Genomic DNA, 12,712 nt, shown 5'->3' with positions numbered 1-12,712 from the left:
ATTTGTGCCGGTGTTGATGGCGAGTATAGAGCGACTGTCAACAATTGACATTCAATAAACACACAAGACCCTTGGCATGCAGCCAAGGTTAGGCAGAAGAGAAAACATGCCTCGTAGGGATGGAAATGGTGAGGTGGGTGGTTGGGATGGCGCTGTGCAACTGCAGAAGATCAGCGGTGGGATATCCGATGACATCACGACCACGGCATCGCAATCAAGTTTAAGCTCATGGCGGAACCATCCCCTGAGCTTGTTCCTTTGGTTGGCAAGGAACTTCAAGATAGTGCCCCTTATTCTAGTCTAGCTGCCTTTGATGATGTCGCTGTCTCGCTTGTGAGTTGTATGACGTTTTACCGAAATAGCAGCATCATCATCATCCCTCGTCAAATCTATCAAAACTACCTCTCTTCCATCCGCTTTCTTCACTTTCTTAACACATTTCTTCACTCTCTTCTTACCCTTCAGGACTACCACTCAACCCATTTCTAGTCCTAACTCTTCTGCCTATCCCCAAAATGACCGTCATCTGGGGCCTCGATCTCCATGAGATCCACTGGAGAAAGTTCGGCTCCAAGAACATGTTCAATCGCGCCTACCACCTGCGCCGGACGAAAATGATAGTTTACCAACTCGCCATGATCCTCTGTGTCTGCTCGGAGTCCGTCGGAACGGCCGCTTTTTCAGGTACGACTACCACCCCTAGCTATGTAACCACTCTAACATCTCTCGCTATAGACTACCTCGACCAACAAAGTTATATCCAAGGGCAACACCCGGGTGTCAAGATCCACAATAACAGCTTCATCGGCGCCGCCTCGTACAACATCTTCGTCGGAATCGCCGTCGCATTCATCTTCGGCTCTGCCTTTTTCTTCGATCTTTTCTGGCCCGAACGACACGAGTGCAAACATGTTCGAATTTCATGGAAGATCTCAGCGGTGGTTGTCACAATCATGATGCTCAGCTCAGCTTTGACGTTGACGGTATGTCTGGATACTTGGGCCGATACAAAGGTGTCGAAGCTAACGGCGGTATAGTGTATCGGCGCTCTCCACGATGCGACGGTGACAGGGACGGATCCGCAGACTGCGGAGACTTTCAGGTTGGAGTACACGAAGAAGCCCTCTTACAGTATGTGCATCTTTTCTTCGTCACGATAATATACTAACTTGACTTAGGATACCGCAACAACCCCAAGGTCATTGCCGCCGTTGTCCTCGCCTGGCCCGGCTGGGTCTTTTGCGTCGTCAGGTATGTTCACCCTTCCAAACCTTTCTTAGAATTCTATTGCTAACGCTGCTTATAGCACGATTATCCTCTGGAAGTCCCAGAACCACGACGACAAGTATGGCCCTAAGTCGAAGTACGGCCGCAGCCTCGAGAATGGTGGGCTTGCTGCAGACAAGGAGGAGAGGGCTAGCCCTTGATTAATCGATTAGAGATTTCTTTTTTTTAACGACCACTGTATCATATAATGACTTGCACGTTGGATTCCTGTATTAATAGCGAGCGGACAATAGACAATTTGATTCTTATGAGACGAGATGCTTACTGCTTGGTTTAAGCAATCCAGTTCCGGACCTTGTATATGTAGACGAGCTGTGGGTCGATCGAACTAAATATACTATCTTCACTTTCTTGACATTGGTAGGCCTCCCATATCAGATGCCCGCTCGATAGTCAAGGGAAGTCAGACGGTGATACATCTCTAACTCGCCACAGATATATATATGTATGAAACACTGAATGCGAAGGAGGAGCACAACTGTGGGCTTTATTAGGATTCAAATTACTGTAATAGCTAGATAGCATAGTCTCTTATAGCCGAGGATACCAGCTTCGATTTATTGAAACTCATCATGTCAGTCGTGTTGTTACACTCCAGTGTTCAAGTCGGCTACTTGCGATGGCTTGGCATAAAAGGGTAACCTCGGTTGGATGCGGAGGAGCAGCCACATGTGGTTGGTCCTTCGGCCCGCCTGCATGCTCTCGCCGCCTTTCTTTTCTGCCGTCCCGTCACTCCTCCCTCCGATCGGCCTCCTCGTCGATACTTCTGCTTGCTCCCCGCAGTCTGCCATTCGATTGCTGGACTGACTTTTGCGTGTGAACATTCTTTTCTGTACATACATAACAATGAGCGGCCTGCGGATTCTTGTCCCCGTCAAGCGGGTTATCGACTATGCCGTGAGTTCACCCTTGCTCCGTTCTCGGACCAGCAACATCGAATTGTGCTTCACGGCAGGGGATCGCGCGGGCACAACTTCGCCTTCTTCGCTGCTTAACTTGTATGTCTGTGCAACGCTGACCACTACAGATCAAACCCCGGATCAACAAGGCCCAAACTGGCGTCGAGACCGCCGGCGTCAAGCACTCGCTAAACCCATTCGACGAACTCTCCGTCGAAGAAGCCGTCCGCCTCCGCGAGCGCAAGGGCCCGCTCAAGGTCGACAACATCCTTGCCCTCTCCGCCGGCGGCCCGAAATGCGCCGACACCCTCCGCACAGCCCTCGCTATGGGCGCCGACCGAGCCTTCCACATCGATGTCCCTGACAGCAATGACGGCGGACTGGAACCTTTGACCGTGGCGAAGCTGCTCCGCGGTGTGGTGGAGAAGGAGAACATCAATCTCGTGCTGCTGGGCAAGCAGGCTATTGACGGCGACCAGGGACAGACGGGTCAGATGCTGGCAGGCCTGCTGGGATGGCCGCAGGCGACACAGGCGAGCAAGGTGGAGATCAAGGATGAGCAGGGCACTGTTGAGGTTACACATGAGGTTGACGGTGGTGTTGAGACGCTGAAAGCGAAGCTGCCGATGATTATCACGACTGATTTGCGATTGAACGAGCCTCGATATGCTAGTCTGCCCAACATCATGAAGGCGAAGAAGAAGCCTTTCGAGAAGAAGACGCTGGCGGACTTTGGCGTGGAGGATAAGAAGCGGTTGAAGACGCTGAAGGTTACAGGTGAGTTATCACGAGACTGTGACTATTCACGTACTAATTTGTTCAGAACCCCCGGCCCGACAGGGTGGCGGCAAGGTCGAGGATGTGGACGGCCTGATTTCGAAGCTCAAGGAGCTTGGAGCTCTGTGATGTATATGATAGTGTTACTTATGATAGCTAGACAAGGTGTTTATTTATTTATACGGCCGAATTGATTCCCTGCAGGTCATGTGTCAGAACATAGAGTCCACCGCTCCTCACTTCATGGATCTTACTCCCACCACCAGCCGGCAGTACTCAGTACAATGAGCACCCAAGACACGCTCCGAACCATCGCCGATGTTCCAACAATCCCCATCCCTTCCACGGACCACGGACCCCATACCTGCCGCCACCGATATTCCATCCCCATTCCTGACACAGGGGCACAAGCATGAACCCGACCCCTGGCCGTCGACCAGTATCACCGCCACACATACATCTGGCTGACAGCAACAACCGGGAATATGACTACAGTACCGCAGAGTCCAGACACTCAATTAAGCCCTCGATCTACATTCTGACCCTGTCGAGGAAGCGGAACTTGTGTTTCATTAGACGCCCTACAGAGGATAGATTGATAGCCCGCGAGGTTGCCAAGTTGCATTGATGTAGTGGATGGGATCCGGCTTCTTTCTCTGTTGATCATTCCAACGGGCTGTTGTATGTCTCCGAGAAATTATCAACTTGATTTACTGTGATGTTAGGGTATGCTTTTCCATGCATACCTTACCGGAGTATGGCTGGTGCGGGGAAGATGTAGTGGAGTTGTTGTTACAATGTTAGCATGTGGCATCGGCTCCAAATTGCTGTAGAGTTATCTGAGATTTGGCTCCCTGCAAACCGAATATGTAGGTATGTTTTAGAGATCTATATCAGGTTGAGTTGGTATACTCCGTAGCTGGACGAGGCTGCTGACCGTGGCTTACTCCACACGACACGGCTACTTAACTGACGGCGCGCGGACTCTTTGGGCTCAGCTCCAAGTTCCAACACAACCAGCTCAGGGGCAATCACTCATAATCTCTGCCCCAAACTCCTCCTTTGCAAGCACCAGCATCTGCCTTTCCTTCCTTCGTATATACCACACAAATGGCACGATCAAGCAACTTCGACGTCGAAGGCCAGGTACGCACGCACTCCGCTCCCTTCTCACCAACCCAACTTAACTAACCGCACCAGCACGTCGTCATCGCCGGCGGCTCTAAAGGCCTCGGTCGCGAGCTCGCCATCCAGCTAACATCGCAAGGTACGTTACTCTGCAACCATCCAAACCTTTCACTTTCTAAAAACACCAGGCGCAAACATCACGATCCTCGCGCGGTCCGCGGGCCCACTCGAAGAAACACGCAAAACCCTCCTCCAACACACCGTCTCCCCCACGCAAACCATCTCCACGCACACCCTCGACCTCACCTCCGCATCGCAAGTCCAAACCTACATCACCTCCCTCCCCGCTGCCCCCTCAATCCTCTTCTGCCTCGCCGGCGGCACCGTCTCCGAACTCGGCTTCTTCGCCGACATCTCCCCCGAGCAAATCGAATCATGCATGCGCAACAACTACCTCAGCGCGGCATTCATCGCGCAGGCTCTGCTGAAGCGCTGGATTAAAGAACCCCCGGCGACAAAAGACACAAAACGCCATATCTGCTTCACCGCCTCAACAGCCGCATTCATCGCACTCCCAGGCTACGTCGCCTACGCGCCAACCAAAACCGCAACGCGCGCACTAGCAGATACACTCCGGCAGGAAGTCCTCCTCTACCGCGAAACCCAGGACATCCGAATCCACTGCAGTTTCCCCGGGACGATCTACACGGAGTCGTTCTACGAGGAGCAGCAGAACAAGCCTGCGCTGCTGAAGACGCTGGAAGGGAGCGAGGAGGATAAGGGCGGGCTGAGCGCGAGTAAGGTCGCGGAGCTTACGATCCAGGGACTGAAGCAGGGAAAGTTCTTTATTACGGTTGATAGTGACACGGAGCTGCTCATGAATAATATGCGCGGGCCGAGTCCGCGGGACTCGCCGATTAGGGATTGGGTGTTGGGCTTTGTGGGGAGTTTGGTGTGGCCTTGGTATCGGGCGAAGCATGATGGGATTACGAAGAGGTATGGAAGGGAGAATTTGGGGGGGAAGAGGGATTGATTGATTGATTTGCAGCTGAAAGATGAGGTGAGATTGAACTGGCAAGAGGAGTTGGTCTTGGTGAATGATTGTTCTGTCCGACTCACAATGCATGTGAATCTGTCAGCCATTGCTAAGGGCAGGATGGAGCGCGCTGCATCGCACCCCATGCTGGTCTTCCGGACTGCCGAGTGGTAATGAATTATATTAACTGGTATGGTCTTGTAAGCCTGAATAACAGCTGCAATATGATAGCTTGAGCTGAAGCTTCTAGTGGAGACCGTTAGATTGCCGATCCACCTTTCTGCAGACGCATGCATCCTTCGCTCAGCTCCAGATACATGCAAAATACCCGCGGCCCCAGTCCATGGGGGCCAGATCTGTAATGCAAAAACAGACACAGTCCTCTAGAATCTCGACTATGCCTAAATTGCAAGGCGCATATCGTTAGCTTCCATGGCCATTCTCGAGGGGTAGTATAGCTGATTTCTGGTGCTCCCCTCCAACACCACAACCCAGGAGCCTTCGCCGGCTCAACAACACATCAGCATCAACACCAACATCCTCACCTGCAGACACCATGGACCTCCCACTCGAATGGGACGCCACGTCCCTCACAATCCTAACCCTCACCCTCACCATAATCTACACGACCTACCTAACCATAACCCGCCTGTACCTCAGTCCCATCGCGCACTTCCCCGGCCCCAAACTCGCCGCCCTAACCTGGTGGTACCAATTCTACTACGACGTGATCCTGCAAGGCCGCTACATGTTCAAAATGGCTGAGCTACACGCGCAATATGGCCCCGTTATCCGCATAAACCCCTACGAGCTACACGTCTACGACCCGGAGTTCATGGACACGCTGTATACAGGACACAGCCGGAAACGCGATAAATGGACGTTTTACACAGGCGTGCTGGGCACGCCGGGGGCGGCGATGAATACGAATAGCCACGAGTTGCATCGCGTGCGGCGCGCGGCAATGAATCCGTTTTTCAGCAAGGCGAGTATTCGCAAACTGCAGATTTTGGTTGATGGGAAGGTGGATTTGTTGCTGGGGAGGTTGGCAGCGATTCGGAAGGAGGGAGGGGTGGTGAATGTGAATCATGCGGCGTCGGCTTTTACGAATGGTATGTTTGTACTCTTCCCTTTGTCCTTTAAAAGGATAGGAAGAAGTGTGGGAGGTTGCTAATCCGGGACCTCAAACAGACGTGGTAACGGAATTCTGCTTCGGAAAATGCCACGAGCGCCTGCGCAATCCAGACTTCGATCCCTCGTTCCACGATAAAGCTAAAGCAGGGCTCAAGGTCATTCCCTTCCTCGCTTCGTTCCCCTGGATCGTGCGCGCGCTGGATTGTCTCCCGCCCGCGCTGGGATCGCTGCTTAGCAGTGACTACGCTGAATACCTCGCTGAGAAGAATGTATGTCTTACCTACCCTACCCAACCCATCTCATCCCCAGATCACACCTTCTGACTACAGTGATAAACCAGGACATCCTCTCCGAAGCTACAAAAGCCATGCAAACGCGCGAAGCCTCAGCGACCTCCCTCGCCCACCGCACAATCTTCCACGAAATCCTCGACAGCAAGCTCCCCCCCGAAGAAAAGAACCTCGCGCGGCTGGCCGACGAAGCAGCGGTAACCCTCGCCGCGGGGACCCTAACAACAGCCTGGGTACTTACAGTGGGGATGTACTTTATCGTCGCGACGCCGTCGATCATGCGGAAACTAAAAGCCGAGCTTGAAGAAGCGATGGTGAAGCCTGATCTCAACGATCCAGATACCAGAACGCCGCTGGCCACGCTGGAGAACCTGCCTTACCTGCGTGCTTGCGTGCAGGAGGCGATTAGACTAGGGTATGGTGCGCCGGGGCGCGTGAACCAGATCGCGCCGGAGGAGGCGATGCCGGTTTCTAAGGATGGCAAGGGGAGCGATCTTGTTATTCCGCCGGGGACACCAACGAGTATGACCGTGTATCTTGTACATCATCATGAGGGGCTATTCCCAGATTCCAAGAGGTATAGACCAGAACGGTGGATTGAGAATCCCGGGTTGGATAAGTATCTGTTTGGGTTTGGGAAGGGGTCGAGGGCTTGTGCGGGGATTAACCTTGCGTATGCGGAGTTGACGATTGCGCTGGCGAGGGTGTTTAGGAGTTATGGGAGTGAAGAGGTTCGAGGGGATGATGAGGGGGTGCTGGAGTTGTTTGAGACGGGGTATGAGGATGTTGAGTGTGTTGGGGCGATGGTGCTGCCGCGGATTCGGAGTGGGACGAGGGGGGTGAGGATGCGGGTGAGGGAGAGGAGTGACAGAGTAGCTTGACGAAACGAATCAGAGTCAGATTTTAGTTAGGTAGGCAGTAAGTAAAGTAAATGGCTCGGAATTGGCCAATGGAAAAAAGAATAAAATACCGCTGGAGAAGCCCTAAGAAGTTTGGAGCCTACCGTACGGGGCCAAACATGGCATGGCCTGACTAGTAGTTACTTTCTTATTAACAATTATTGCTCCAACCCTCGAGCTCTTGGAATCAGTGTGCTAGAACCGAATCATAGGATTCATCCCTCCAAACATGCTCACCACCCTCCTAACCCCCTGGACCATAACCCTCTCCCTCCTCACCCTCTACCTCCTCCGCAGACACCTCCGCAACCGACAACACACCACCGCCGCCGCCCGCCTACACTGCAAACCACCACCCACATACCCAATCTCCACCCCCAACCCGCTGGGCCTTGCAGTTCTCTACGAATTTTACAAAGCCGACCAAGTCTCCGAAGTCGAAGAAGTCACCCGGCGGCAACTCAACCAACTGTCCTCCAAACATGGCCGCGACGTCACAACATTCAAAATCAACATGCTCGGCGACGAGACAGTCGTCACAGCGGACGAAGAGAATATCCATGCGGTGCTGGTGAGCCAATTTAGTGATTTCGAGCTCGGGCCGTATCGATGTGAGGGGTTTCGCCCGCTGTTGGGGGAGGGGATTGTATGTTCTGTCCCACTTCCTTCCGTCCTATCCCATTTCATATCATTACAGCTGAATAGGTTGAGGAAAAGAAACTGACAAGAAAAATAAGTTCGCAACCGACGGCCCGAAATGGGCGCACTCCCGCGCTATGCTCAAGCCGCAATTCACACGCACGCAGATGAGCGATCTCGCGCTCGAAGAGCGACACATCGATCGGCTTATGGCAGCGCTCCCAGCAGATAAAGACGGAGACGGGTGGACGAGCCACGCTGACTTCCGGACGCTGTTCCACCACTATACCCTGGACTCGGCGATGGAGATGCTGCTGGGTGTTACGTCGGAGACCAAGGGGTTCGACACGGGCATGAGCGGGGAAATGGACTGGGAGAGGCTGACGCACTGTGTGGATTTGAGTCTGTCGATGATTGCGACAAGGCTGTTGCTGGGGCCGCTGTATTGGGTTTATGATACGAGGGAGTTTAGGGAGTGTCGGGGGGAGGTGTTTGGGTTTGTGGATCGGTGTGTCACGTCTGCTTTGGAGGCACAAGCTCAAGAGAAGGAGAAGGACGAGAAAGAAGTTGGAGGTGCTGAGGAAGAAGAGAAAAGCCGGTATATCCTCCTGCACGCACTGGCCAAGGAAACACAGGACCCTATCGAGCTGCGCGAGCAAATGCTCAATGTCCTTCTAGCCGGACGAGACACGACAGCTGCCTTCCTGAGCTACCTTGTCATTCTCCTTGCGCGCCATCCACGAGTCTACGCGAAACTCCGCGCGGAGGTCCTCGCCAAGTTCGGATCCTCTATCTCTTCCACCAAGACAGAAATAAGCTTCTACTCCCTCCGCTCATGCACCTACCTCCAACATACCCTCTCCGAAACCGCCCGGCTGTACCCCCTCGTCCCAGCCACAAAACGACAAGCCTCCGTAAACACAACCCTCCCGCGCGGCGGCGGGCCAGACGGGCGCTCCCCAATCTATCTACGAAAGGGGCAAGATGTCGTCTACGACACGCACACATTGCACCGCAGCAAACGCATCTGGGGGGATAACGCCGAGGAATTCTACCCCGAGCGCTGGGAGGGGTGGAAGGTAGGACGGGAGTATATACCGTTCAGCGCGGGCCCGAGGATCTGCGTGGGGCAGCAGCTGGCGTTGACGAAGGCGGCGTATTTTGCGGTGCGGCTTGTGCAGCGGTTTGATCGGATGGAGGACTTGAATGCCGAGAATAGGATTCGGTGTAAGGTTGCGTTGGGGAATAGTCCTGCTGATGCGGTGGCGTTGAGATTGAGGGAGGCGAGGGATTGATGTAGAGTAGAAGTACCTATCCATACCTAAGCTAGCTACCTATATGCACGAGCGTTTGCTGTAAGTTTAAGATTCTGATCATTCTGGGAAGGAGCTATCATGGGTTTGTCGTTCCTTCCTTGTATATTCATAGAAGGTCGCTCCTTCCTTCTCTGGACAGGACCTCGGGACCTCACCTAGGTAGTCAATCGCACCTTCCTTATCTGGTAGAGAGTATCTGTCACGATCTGGGAAGGTGCGACTGGAGGCCCCTAAGGTATAACGACGAAATCAGTGAGCCCAACTCGTCCAGACATAAGACATGAAAACTATATTCCACTCTATATATCATCATCCGTATACGATCTACCCCTCTATATATCAACATCCCCCTGCAAAATCGCCAACTTCCGATCCGACATGGCCGCCTGCAGTGGCATCGGCGGCGTCGAGAAGAAATACGCCTTTGCATCCCACGTCAGATTCTCAACAACCGGCGCAGCGCCCGTCACATACCCCCCCTGATGCCCAAACGCATCAAACCAAGACCCTGCAACGATGATCTGCACGGGAAAACTCAGCTTTCTTGTAGCGTCTTTCAAGAAGTTAACGCCGTGCTGCTCTTCCATTGCATTCAGATACCCGAGAGACTGCGGGCCAATCTTGCCTAGTCCATTACGGTCGTCAAGCATGATTGTAATACTCCGTGGCTTTTTGTCACCAGTTGAGAGGATGGGTGTTGCCTTCTGGAAGAAGGAGACGAGGTCGAGCGGGATGCCGTTGGAGACGGTCTCGAAGTAGAGGGTTAGGTGGTATTGCTGGTTAGCCGGGTTTGGGGCGTCGAGACTGGTGATGAGGTCTTGGAGGTCGGTGTAGTAGTTCAGGGAGACGTCCTCTGTTGGGCGGTTGAGGGTGGCGCCCTGGATGATGTTTGAGGGGGCGGTCGAGCACACGAAGATCTTGTTGATGACGTTTCGTGAGGCGCTGCTCATCATCAGCGCTGTCAGCGTGGAGCCGATGGTGATTTCGGCGTCGCCGCAGATCATTGCTATCGTCTGTTAGGGTCTCTCTTGGGGTTTGGAAGGGGGAGGGCATACCTCTGACAAGCCCGGACTGGGCGAGTAGACTTGGGTAAAGACCGGCTAAGCGTCGTTCTAGCTGGATGAAGATATCAAAGGACCCGTAGAACCAGCGGGCGGAGCAGGGTCCGATACCATAGTTCTTGAGTGCTTCCACTCCTGCAGTGCGGACTAGCTGCTCGCTCTTGAGGCTCTCTACTGTTTGTCCGTTTACTCGGCTGGCACTGCTCAGCTCCTCCACGTATCGAAGCATCTTTCCATCCACTGCAGCAGACTCGGCTTGCACAGCAGGATCAACAGGATCCGATCGGGTGAGAAGAGCAGGGTCATAAGTGGCTGGCTGAGCACCCCCGACCCGCATGATCAGGCTGACTTGGCATGTCACTTCAAGAATACGGTGGATATCAGGCCAGGATGTTGTGGCAGCTAGACAGAGACGCATTCTACACCCCCAGACAGGTGTAGCCGGTGGTCCTCCAGCAGTGATGGCAACACCAAGCTTGTTAGCGTGTGTGTGAAAGACAGTAGCCTGACTGACAGTTCCAACGGGAAAGACAACGATAGCAGCACCAGGAGAGGAGAGAACCTGCAAGCCGGCCTTGCGCAGCCCTTGGGCAACATACTCGGCCTTTTCACGGATCATGCGCATACGGTGTCTGATCAATGTCGGTTTGCGAAGGAGATTCAAAATCCGAAGAAGAACCACTGTCGACAGCGTTTCCACACCCCTGGCATCTCTTGCTGCGCCCTGCTTCCGGAGCTCTGTCGCGAACGCTCCATTCGCCAGCACCATCCCCCCGGTACAGCCAACAGCCTTGCTGAACATCGCCGACATGAGATCCACCTCGCTCATGGGCAAGTCAAACCCAGCATCACGCCAGTAATCCGTCGAACCGCGGCCCATCGAGCCAAGCGCCATAAACGAGTGCGCCTCGTCAATCAACAGCGCAAACTTGTAGATCTTCTTCAACGCCAGAATGGCCGGGATTGGAGGAACCGACCCTTCCATCGAGTAGATCCCCTCCACGGCAACAACAATAAACGCATCGGGGTCCTGCTCCTTATACATGCGCAGCTTGTGCTCCAGATCCGTGAGATCGCTATGGTCGAACTTGTGCGTTCTCCCGTCCTTGTTGAAGAACGCCCCAGTGAACATACTATTATGCGAATCCCGATCGCACAGGAAGACGAGTCTGCGGCCGAGACTGCGCGCCACGCCGGCAGCTGTCGAGAAGCCGAGGACGTTGGTGCTAAATCCTGATGGCGCGGTGGCACAGACGTCGAAGCCCATGTATGCGGCGCATTCGCGGAGAACCTGCTTTTCCAGCGCTGGTGGTGCCGGCGCGAATGGGAGTTTGCGGAGAGCGGCTTCCATGACTTTTTCAGCGCCAAACTCAAGCTCGGTAAAACCGCCGTAGTTGTTTGACGCGCAGTTGATCAGCTCGACTGGCTTGACGAGCGAGAGATCGTACGCTTCCTCATACAGTCGAGTCACATTTGGGGGGATCATCTTGACCTTGACTCTAGGATAGGGCCCGGATGTGACGACTCGAGGATCCCGTCGGATAACAGGAATAAACTGCTCTTGTCAGTTTGCATACTCTATCCTGATGGTAAGACTTACGAAATAGTGGCTGATCAGTTCTGTAAACAGAACAGGCCGCAAGCGACGCCGCTCGATCACCAAGTCTCGCCATATTTGCACCAGAATCACCACAAAGCTCCAGAAAAAGAATCGAGCCTTTTCCGTCCTCGTCACCTCAGGGTCTATTGGGCGCGCCAGATGCACTTGCTTCCTTGGAGCCAGCGCTGCCGCTCCATTGACCACGCCATTGGCGATAGGCGCAATGGATTGCACGGGCACTACACCTTGTGCCTTGATGAGCACATGGCCGTTTGTAACCTGGTCGTCGGTGACCTCGACTGTTCGTGAGACTGTCATCTTGCCGGACTATGCAGTGTAGACACCGCACTCAGCAATAAGGTACAGGTCAGAGTGAAGGAGACCAAGTCGTGCTACTGGAGGTGGACCTTGGATTTCTAGTTTATAGCGGCCCCAAGCAGGTGATAGGTAGGATAAGCCTGCTCGCTACGGTGCGCTCAGCCTGCGCTTGCAGCATTCACGGTGCTAGCAGCACTAGAACTCAAGCCTGCGTTTCTAAGCCAGCATTCGAATTTCGCGTCGACTCGATCTCGCGAGTCGCGCTGTAATTCTCATGGTATTCATACTCATGACAGCCAAGTAGTACGGCGCGAATACATTCCTTTCC

At 53.7% G+C, this 12,712-nt stretch overlaps 7 protein-coding genes across 7 annotated transcripts; 6 read left to right on the top strand and 1 right to left on the bottom strand.

Moving 5' to 3' along the window:
* The first annotated feature begins 148 nt into the window (after positions 1–148).
* Positions 149–1,574, top strand: BJY04DRAFT_185394 (uncharacterized protein). The gene is made up of 5 exons (XM_073710764.1): positions 149–684; positions 736–983; positions 1,038–1,131; positions 1,179–1,251; positions 1,307–1,574. The coding sequence occupies exons 1-5, from the start codon at positions 516–518 to the stop codon at positions 1,425–1,427; spliced, it is 705 nt and encodes a 234-aa protein (XP_073573155.1). The 5' UTR covers positions 149–515; the 3' UTR covers positions 1,428–1,574.
* A 459-nt stretch (positions 1,575–2,033) lies between these two features.
* BJY04DRAFT_185391 (electron transfer flavoprotein subunit beta/FixA family protein) lies at positions 2,034–3,172 on the top strand. Its single transcript, XM_073710763.1, has 3 exons — positions 2,034–2,184; positions 2,315–2,963; positions 3,010–3,172. The coding sequence occupies exons 1-3, from the start codon at positions 2,134–2,136 to the stop codon at positions 3,090–3,092; spliced, it is 783 nt and encodes a 260-aa protein (XP_073573154.1). The 5' UTR covers positions 2,034–2,133; the 3' UTR covers positions 3,093–3,172.
* BJY04DRAFT_185390 (uncharacterized protein) lies at positions 3,173–3,639 on the top strand. The gene has a single exon (XM_073710762.1). The coding sequence runs from the start codon at positions 3,376–3,378 to the stop codon at positions 3,589–3,591; it is 216 nt and encodes a 71-aa protein (XP_073573153.1). The 5' UTR covers positions 3,173–3,375; the 3' UTR covers positions 3,592–3,639.
* Positions 3,640–3,976: 337 nt separating this feature from the next.
* BJY04DRAFT_30927 (putative steroid dehydrogenase) lies at positions 3,977–5,364 on the top strand. The gene is made up of 3 exons (XM_073720104.1): positions 3,977–4,109; positions 4,164–4,230; positions 4,280–5,364. Exons 1-3 carry the CDS (start codon positions 4,074–4,076, stop codon positions 5,122–5,124), a joined length of 948 nt encoding a protein of 315 aa, XP_073573152.1. The 5' UTR covers positions 3,977–4,073; the 3' UTR covers positions 5,125–5,364.
* Positions 5,365–5,621: 257 nt separating this feature from the next.
* BJY04DRAFT_226741 (cytochrome P450) lies at positions 5,622–7,432 on the top strand (the record flags this gene model as incomplete). The annotated part of the gene is made up of 3 exons (XM_073718481.1): positions 5,622–6,239; positions 6,319–6,530; positions 6,602–7,432. Exons 1-3 carry the CDS (start codon positions 5,684–5,686, stop codon positions 7,430–7,432), a joined length of 1,599 nt encoding a protein of 532 aa, XP_073573151.1. The 5' UTR covers positions 5,622–5,683.
* A 201-nt stretch (positions 7,433–7,633) lies between these two features.
* Positions 7,634–9,437, top strand: BJY04DRAFT_185387 (cytochrome P450). The gene is made up of 2 exons (XM_073710761.1): positions 7,634–8,096; positions 8,188–9,437. The coding sequence occupies exons 1-2, from the start codon at positions 7,680–7,682 to the stop codon at positions 9,382–9,384; spliced, it is 1,614 nt and encodes a 537-aa protein (XP_073573150.1). The 5' UTR covers positions 7,634–7,679; the 3' UTR covers positions 9,385–9,437.
* BJY04DRAFT_185385 (a-oxoamine synthase fum8) lies at positions 9,438–12,707 on the bottom strand. Its single transcript, XM_073710760.1, has 3 exons — positions 12,067–12,707; positions 10,461–12,021; positions 9,438–10,411 (listed from the first exon to the last, which is right to left on the bottom strand). The coding sequence occupies exons 1-3, from the start codon at positions 12,382–12,384 to the stop codon at positions 9,738–9,740; spliced, it is 2,553 nt and encodes an 850-aa protein (XP_073573149.1). The 5' UTR covers positions 12,385–12,707; the 3' UTR covers positions 9,438–9,737.
* Positions 12,708–12,712: the final 5 nt, after the last annotated feature.

This window comes from Aspergillus karnatakaensis, assembly GCF_047715665.1.
Source record: "Aspergillus karnatakaensis strain CBS 102800 unplaced genomic scaffold BJY04scaffold_15, whole genome shotgun sequence".
In the NCBI taxonomy this organism is placed as follows: domain Eukaryota; kingdom Fungi; phylum Ascomycota; class Eurotiomycetes; order Eurotiales; family Aspergillaceae; genus Aspergillus; species Aspergillus karnatakaensis.
Note: the sequence above shows the minus strand (reverse complement) of the source record. Positions and strands in the feature narration are given on the sequence as shown.

Excerpts from the sequence above, each read along its gene's own strand:
- BJY04DRAFT_185394 (XM_073710764.1), top strand. The coding sequence starts at position 516 with ATGACCGTCATCTGGGGCCTCGATCTCCATGAGATCCACTGGAGAAAG. Across the intron at positions 984-1,037 it reads GCTCAGCTTTGACGTTGACG|TGTATCGGCGCTCTCCACGA; the intron begins GTATGTCTGGAT and ends ACGGCGGTATAG. Across the intron at positions 1,132-1,178 it reads CACGAAGAAGCCCTCTTACA|GATACCGCAACAACCCCAAG; the intron begins GTATGTGCATCT and ends AACTTGACTTAG.
- BJY04DRAFT_185391 (XM_073710763.1), top strand. The coding sequence starts at position 2,134 with ATGAGCGGCCTGCGGATTCTTGTCCCCGTCAAGCGGGTTATCGACTAT. Across the intron at positions 2,185-2,314 it reads AGCGGGTTATCGACTATGCC|ATCAAACCCCGGATCAACAA; the intron begins GTGAGTTCACCC and ends TGACCACTACAG. Across the intron at positions 2,964-3,009 it reads GAAGACGCTGAAGGTTACAG|AACCCCCGGCCCGACAGGGT; the intron begins GTGAGTTATCAC and ends TAATTTGTTCAG.
- BJY04DRAFT_185390 (XM_073710762.1), top strand. The coding sequence starts at position 3,376 with ATGAACCCGACCCCTGGCCGTCGACCAGTATCACCGCCACACATACAT.
- BJY04DRAFT_30927 (XM_073720104.1), top strand. The coding sequence starts at position 4,074 with ATGGCACGATCAAGCAACTTCGACGTCGAAGGCCAG. Across the intron at positions 4,110-4,163 it reads ACTTCGACGTCGAAGGCCAG|CACGTCGTCATCGCCGGCGG; the intron begins GTACGCACGCAC and ends TAACCGCACCAG. Across the intron at positions 4,231-4,279 it reads CATCCAGCTAACATCGCAAG|GCGCAAACATCACGATCCTC; the intron begins GTACGTTACTCT and ends TAAAAACACCAG.
- BJY04DRAFT_185387 (XM_073710761.1), top strand. The coding sequence starts at position 7,680 with ATGCTCACCACCCTCCTAACCCCCTGGACCATAACCCTCTCCCTCCTC. Across the intron at positions 8,097-8,187 it reads CGCTGTTGGGGGAGGGGATT|TTCGCAACCGACGGCCCGAA; the intron begins GTATGTTCTGTC and ends AAGAAAAATAAG.
- BJY04DRAFT_185385 (XM_073710760.1), bottom strand. The coding sequence starts at position 12,384 with ATGACAGTCTCACGAACAGTCGAGGTCACCGACGACCAGGTTACAAAC. Across the intron at positions 12,022-12,066 it reads AACTGATCAGCCACTATTTC|TTTATTCCTGTTATCCGACG; the intron begins GTAAGTCTTACC and ends TGACAAGAGCAG. Across the intron at positions 10,412-10,460 it reads CCAGTCCGGGCTTGTCAGAG|CAATGATCTGCGGCGACGCC; the intron begins GTATGCCCTCCC and ends AACAGACGATAG.